At 39.6% G+C, this 7,318-nt stretch overlaps 1 protein-coding gene across 1 annotated transcript; it reads left to right on the top strand.

The window, feature by feature from the left end:
• The first annotated feature begins 2,404 nt into the window (after positions 1-2,404).
• On the top strand, positions 2,405-5,882 carry LOC306916589 (uncharacterized protein). The gene is made up of 6 exons (XM_079494523.1): positions 2,405-2,465; positions 3,770-3,816; positions 4,234-4,350; positions 4,455-4,529; positions 4,801-4,860; positions 5,084-5,882. Exons 1-6 carry the CDS (start codon positions 2,423-2,425, stop codon positions 5,159-5,161), a joined length of 420 nt encoding a protein of 139 aa, XP_079350649.1. The 5' UTR covers positions 2,405-2,422; the 3' UTR covers positions 5,162-5,882.
• Positions 5,883-7,318: the final 1,436 nt, after the last annotated feature.

Genomic DNA, 7,318 nt, shown 5'->3' with positions numbered 1-7,318 from the left:
CATATAGGATCTTGATTCTGGTAACTAATCATACATTTTCAAGGATGAGCTCTCTCCGGGTGGAGTGAGGGCTTATTACAGGAGGTGGGCTTTCTGACCTTTGACTCATCCCTTTCAGGCACAGTGTTTGACTTCACTGGCCACTGCAGGGTACTGTGGGAGAGAAACTTTGGTCTCTTGACACTCTGATTACGTTCAGGGTTTTTTTGGTGGAGACTTTACCCTCATGACATTGTTGCTGTGGCAGTTGATCTCCTTACTGCGAGCTGTGGCACACTCTGGGTCTCTGGGCATTGTATCTTGGTGGCCTCCTGCCAGTGTTTCTCCACACTTCTCATGAGCTCTGTGTTCAGGGCTCTGCTATAGTCAACATACATTGTCTTGGCTGGAGGTTGCTTTCCAAGGCTCTGGCTGGGCCCTGCAGGGTCCAGCCCAGTCTTGTGCAGATGGCTGCTGACCCACCTGGAAGCCCCAACCTCACTTGCTCGGTTGGTGTGATTAGGTGGGGTTGTCTGCCCCAATCAGGATGAGGGGTTTGACCCTTTGAAACTGTTGTAGCGGCAGTCTGGTCAAGTGTCTGTAATTGGTTTTGAGGCTAGATCCAGGATATGATTGCTCACCCAGCCCCAGGTGACTTGAGGTGAAGGCTCCGTGGATTTGGTAACATTGCTTTGGCTGACATGCTGGGGACACAGAACGACACTGATGCCCCCTTCAGTGTATTCACATTCCTATAGATAGAATGTACAAAGACTGAGGGCTGCCATAACTGTCACCAGTGACGCATCTTAGTGCAGAATGGTAGCCTGGTTTCCAGCCCATAGACCCCGCCCACTCAGGAAGCTCAGAGTCCGATAATTAGGCTAGCAGAACGGTACACTTTCAAATTGATGGAGCAGCAATAGGATAATTCTGTTTTTGACCACACTGCTAATAATAAAGTACCATATGAGGATGTGTGCAGGTTCTTGCACTTCCATCAAACACAGCAGTTAGCACAGTTAGCCTCGGAAACCCAGACGTTTTTATTACCAGGAAGAAAAACAAAACTGCACAGTTGACCCAGAAAGTTTGAATCTCCCACACCAACAACCAACGCACACAACCGGCGGTGGTTTGGTAAACCAATGACTGTTGGCTTGACACTGAGCTGCAGCCCAGTGTTGATTTCCTTGAATAAAACTATGAAGGAAAATGTTCGACTAGTAAGATCTACACACTTAGTTGTCCAACCTATTTAGTATAAAATTAGGTGAAAGAGAAGTTGTGTTCAATTCATGCAACTAATCCCATATGATTCATCCATGTTGAGCCTGTAAGCACTTACTCACTAACATTACCAGTGCTCAGTAGACCAATCACAACAACATTAACCAGTACTCAGTAGTCACAAACATGTAAGAAGGGTCAAAGGTCAAGAACCACTGGTCTAACATTGAAATATAATTTAGTTTGTCATATTTGCTATAAATTACATGGAAACTAATTTGTCAAATGACATTCTACCTTAGAAACAAATAAAGGTTGTAATGACTTCACTTAAATAAACTTAAAGTAAACATGTTTGTTGTTTTTTATTTTATTTTTATTATTATTATTTTAAAAGAACCTGCAATTAATGGGAAACTGCCCTAAAGTCACCCGTTCTTTCATACTTAAACGTGTGATGTGACAATAATATCAACTGAAGTTAATGTGGCAATAATATAAACTGAAGTTGAAGTTGATTTTCCAGAACTTCAGTTCATCAAAAATAAAATGGATAAACTGTAAATGTCGTGTCGGCAATAGAGGAACACTCATTTATGGGAAATCCATTTTGATCCACCCCTAAACACCCCAGATATATAAACTCTGTTCTGATGTCAGTTCTGGAGAGGACTGTTAATACCTTCTGAAGTTTCTTTTGGTCTTAGCTTCTGCACAGATTTGAGTTTTATTTCAGTTTTAGCAGGTAAAGATTTTTTATTATGACTTTTCTGCAGTTAGTGTGAAATCTAATTGCTGATGTTTTCAGGTGTCTCTGGACGAATAATGCTGTCTGCTGCATTTTTCTTCAATTGTATGCAGGCAATTTAACGCTATTATTATAACAAGAGATCAGTTCTCCAGAATAATCTTGGAGGCCCAGTTAAGATTTTCCCACAGATAACTTATTCAAGACAACATACAGTTAGGGGTCAAGTTTTCCTTTGTCATGAAAGAAAAATTAAAAGTAAAATAGAAAGTTGTGATCATATAGTATTGAGCATCATAATGTGCATTCCTTACCAATTACATTTATATTATTTTTTATATATATATATATATATATTACATTTATATTGTTGTAGTAGTTTTTTTCTTTGTTTTATAATAGGTAAGCTTTTGGTGTGTGAGGTTCTTCCAGCGGGGAAATGCCAAGGGTGCAGAAAGCCAACCAATGTCTGAAATGTTGCTTTATTCTCTTCAATGTTCTACTGGGGGTAAGTGTTACGTTAAGTAACTAATAAATATATTATGTAAGGTTCGGTGGGCAAGAAACTATAAAGGGAACAAAACGGGTGGATGTTCAGTTGGACCACACCATTATATTTGAATTAAGCTTTCACTCATAAATAAACATTCTATGGGTTTCCATAAAAACAAAATCTCTTCACTGTGGTTTTGTTAATCTACTATTTCAACGAATGTAATATGTGCAGGTATTTTCGCCCATTGTTCGCCTGTTATTACATGCCTAGAAGAGGGAGGATAGGGTTAATGTGGTTAATAAAGGCGATAACAAAGTCAAGTTAACATTTTCTTAAATTCATGGTTAGTTGTACGGTCTTAACTTTCTCTAGCAAGTTAAACAAATCTCTGCTACAGTACGTCATTTGCATACCATACTGAAATAACTGGTTTACAACAAGACAGCATACTTTGGAAATGTTTTGGCTGTAATGCAAACTATTACTAAGTATACTAGTGCCCACTGCCTAGTACAGTGGGCTAAACATGCTGCAATGCTAAAACAACATCCAAATAAAATAGACAATAAATGATTAATTGTATTACCAGGTAACAGGTTGCTACATCTATTTGTATCATTACTGAGTCATCTGTGTGTATAACTGAATATTTTAATTAGTTTTAATTCAATGGTTTTCAACCAGTGGTCCGGGTATACACAAGTGGGCCTTGAGGGGGTTCCAGATGGTCCCCAGCTAAATGAGGCAGAGTTGCTAACCAAATGGACCCTGTCCCTGTACTGTAGATCTTTAACTATTTTTTTTTTTTTTTGTGGCTTACGCCTTTTATTGTGTTTTTTTTGAAGGGACAGACAGTAGGCTGACAGGAAACGGGAGAGAGATGGGGGAAGACATGCAGTAAAGGCCGTGTCGGGCTCGGGAGTCGAACCCGCGGCACACTGCGACTGGATTACCAGTCGGGTGCCCAGACGGTTACGCCACCGCCTGGGCAGATCTTTAACTCTTGAGCGTAAAATTAAACCAAATGGACCCGTACGGGTCCTTTTGGTTTCATTTTATGCTGTCAAAAATAAAAACAAATTAAACAAATAGAATAATTTCAAAGAAGAATCTTAATAAATCACATACATTATAAAACAAATGATTAGGTAGTAGTGCAAATAGACGATCTGCTATTTTCACTAGTTTGGGTCCCTGGGTGATATCATATTTCTCTTTTGGGTCACAGGCTAAAAGGTTTGGGAACAACTGATTTAGACTGTAGTGTGAATTGTAAAACCAGTCTCTGAGTTCTGAGTTGTAGATGTTTTGTTCAGATTGCAGGATGCGTGTTGTTGATTCTCGCGTTGATGGTGCCAATGAGGTAATGGTTACTGTCTGGTAACTACTGGTCTGTCTGTCTGTCTGTCTGTCTGTTGTTTTTGTTTTTTTTGCATACTTTATTTAGATTTTTGTCAAATAGTTGGCCTACACAACAATCAAATGACAAGCATAAGCCTAACAATACATACAAAACAAAAGACCATTGAAGCCAGATAATGATACACAACGTACACTATTGTCAAGCACTGCCAGGAATGGCATCCACATTTTTTTGGGAACTTAGCTTGTGTATTCTCTACGTCACGGCGGGTTTGTTCCAGCTTATTATTAGTAATGGAAGAGCGTCTCGTTGAGCCACTGCAACATCTCCTGCACATCATTTCTCCACACAGTTGGTAGGTTATAATCGTTAGATCGTAGGTGAGTGACTCTCTCTGCTGTTGACTCTTTCTATCAGATTGGCAATGCGGCCGGTGGTTTCGTTTGGATCTATGTAATGGCTGTGGCCTGTATCATCATCTCCGTTATGGGGACCTTTGGAGTGTACAAAGAGAACGTTGTTGTCCTGAGAATGGTATTTAAATGCTATCCTATTCTATTGTCAACTCTGTACTATTCTATTCTATTGTCAACACTGTTCTATTCTATTCTGTATCTAACAGTATCTATCCTGTGTAGTGTCTGGGAGGGATGGTGGCTGGAGCTATCGCTCTGTTCATCGTAGAAAACAAAGTCTCTCAGCTTGCATCTCAGGTAAGCCCTTTTGATTCAAACAGATTTATTATCAACATTTGTGACTGAACAGATATTGCGATGTCAAGTTGTTATAAGTTAAAGGTTTTATTTGATTTAAAAAAATAATAATATAAAACTATTCTCAAACCAGACACCTGAACACTGAACAGTGTTTGTGTTCATAGAGATGGCTCCTTGGTGTGTGTGTGTGTGTGTGTGTGTGTGTGTGTGTGTGTGTGTGTGAGAGAATATCTGTATTTTTATTTATTTCCCCCCCCTGCTGCTACAGTTAAGGGAGGCGGTCCAGACTGACCCAGACTATATCATCTATGGCTTTGCAGCAGCAGCGGTATGTGAATGTGATACATATCACAGTACATTTCTCAAAGCTAGAAAACATTGTCACCTCATTAACACATGCAGTAATAAGCCATCTCTGTGACCTCGTAGACTTTCTCTTACCAGCCACATAATAACACATAATGAATCCCAGCTGTAAAACTGCACACAACACTCATTGATTACGATACGGTTGCCTAATATGATATATGGTATATATTGTTTTGGTACAGATGTTAAGTGCGCTGCTCTGCATGTCCCTACTCTGCCAGATCAAGGGCTGGCTTCAGCCCTGTCAGAGGAAGCAATGACTGGGTAACGGTGCCGAGCAGCGCTGTTCCCACGATACATGACCCCATGATTAGTGCTGTTCCCATGCCATACTGTCCAGTCAACATGGGCATGAGTGCCCATCCATCCATCCATCCATCCATCTTCAACCGCTTATCCGGAGCCGGGTCGCGGGATGAGCACCTATAAAAGTTAACCCCAAACTAGGGTTAAACTGGGTCAAACCTTGGAAGCCTTAAATGTGAAGCAGGAAAGATAGTTTGTTCTGTAACCCATGGCTCTGTCTAGACCCTAGCCCTTTAACGCTGTGACGTCTGTGAAACAAGCTTATACATATCTTTTTGTACGTTTTGTGGTAAAAGTGTTCAAACTTTCTTCTTTCCTGCCTTGATCTCCTTACCACAAGTACCTGATATATTTATGAAATGTATTAGTCTTGGGATACTGTAAATGTAAACAATTGTATTGCTTTTTGGATTCTGGGATTGGGTACAGGCATTTTCTGTTGTTTTTATTTTTGCATTACCAGCCTATCGATGAGTAGAGCTGACTGAGCTTATCAGAGTGCAATCGGTGTACTATTTAAAACGTATGTGTGTATGCTCTTTCCCATGTACTGTACATGTCCTGATGAAGATCTATTAAGATCTAAATGTTGACGAGCAGAAATACACTTTAGAGGAGCTTTTTCTTTGTTTGTACAGTAGATGTCTTCTATTTGCCTGAATAAAGTTTGATTGATTTCAGCAACACCAGTGTGCAGACTCTATTCCTTTTTTGTGATATTTCTGTTTGTCTTGCACCTGCTGGGCCACGGATGTGCATCCACTACCTTCTTCGTATTGACATACTAACTGCCATAGAAAAAAAGTGATGCCATTATTGGTGCCACCGTTCCACGTGATTCTTGTCTTGTATCTGTCACTATTGTGCTTTTAATTTTAATCATAAACAATGATTGATTGATTGATTGATTGAAGAATTTATTAACAGTTTGCAGAATTACAGTACATTTCAAGCACAAACTCAATACAAAGGCTGTTAACTGTGAGTGGACGACCCAATTAAGCATTACACTTGTTTCCAATAGGGTCCACCATGTTCAAATCATCAAAACATTTAGAGACGTACAAATAGACACTTCTATAGACAGAGCATGATCAACACTGTTTGCCTTGTTTGTCTTGAATTTCAGATGTGTTTCTAGTGTGAACCTGTGGTAGACACACACACACACACACATGCGTGCGCTCACAATCATGCATGCATGGAGACACACCAACCAACACACGCACGTACACACAGAGTGGAGTGGAATGTAGTCATTGACTCACTGTACTGTGGTTTTCTACACAGTGTCTCTGTACTTTCCCTCTGCTATCGTTGGTGTTAGACACCTGTTTCATATTCCGGTACAAACACACAACGCAGAACAACAAAACTTTGTCCCAGTTAAAACACAAAAAACAATAGCAAGAAACAAATCGTACAGTACATTTTACTGTTGGAATATTGTGTGTTTTCTTTAATACATTTAGAATTATTATAATGTATCAGTACCGAATAGTCTGGTTGGTAATTCACATTTAAAAACACAAACAAAAAGAAAAACTATTTTCCCTTTACCGGGTCATAGGCCTACACATAATAACCTTCAAATAGTACACTATAGCTGTGAAAGTGAGCAGTGATACTGGATAATTGTCTTTGTGTGAAATACAGTATTTATTATTTATTTCACAATAACAATATTCAGACAACTAACAATAAGTTAATATGGACTGGGGAAAAAATGATGAAATACCTTCCAAGGCTCCCAGAGTTGGTGTCGAAATGTCCTTGAACAAGACACTGAACCCTAGCCCTAGTGAACTCCCGATGTGCAGGTCGGTGCCTTGCATGGTTTCCTCTGCCATCGATGTGTGAATGTGTGTGTGAATGGGTGAATGTAATGCACAATCTATGTAAAGCCCTTGATGATAAAGGCACTATATAAATGCACCATTTACCCAAACACATCTCTTTGTTTTTACTAACCACCGTAGTGCCTCGAGACCCAAAAGAGAGATTAGATATTTGCCCGGGACCCGTGGATCAGCTATTATCACTATACTTCTTAAACAATCTGTTTTCTAATTTAGGGAAATTCTTTGATTTTTCATTGATTTCTTCATGAA

The sequence above is a fragment of the Electrona antarctica genome (genome assembly GCF_951216825.1).
Source record: "Electrona antarctica genome assembly, chromosome: 23".
Classification (NCBI taxonomy): Eukaryota; Metazoa; Chordata; class Actinopteri; order Myctophiformes; family Myctophidae; genus Electrona; species Electrona antarctica.
Note: the sequence above shows the minus strand (reverse complement) of the source record. Positions and strands in the feature narration are given on the sequence as shown.

Bases quoted from the DNA above. Each gene is read 5' to 3' on its own strand.
- LOC306916589 (XM_079494523.1), top strand. From the start codon at position 2,423: ATGTCTGAAATGTTGCTTTATTCTCTTCAATGTTCTACTGGGG. The intron at 2,466-3,769 runs GTAAGTGTTACG...TGTTTTGTTCAG, and splicing joins TCTTCAATGTTCTACTGGGG to ATTGCAGGATGCGTGTTGTT. The intron at 3,817-4,233 runs GTAATGGTTACT...TCTTTCTATCAG, and splicing joins GCGTTGATGGTGCCAATGAG to ATTGGCAATGCGGCCGGTGG.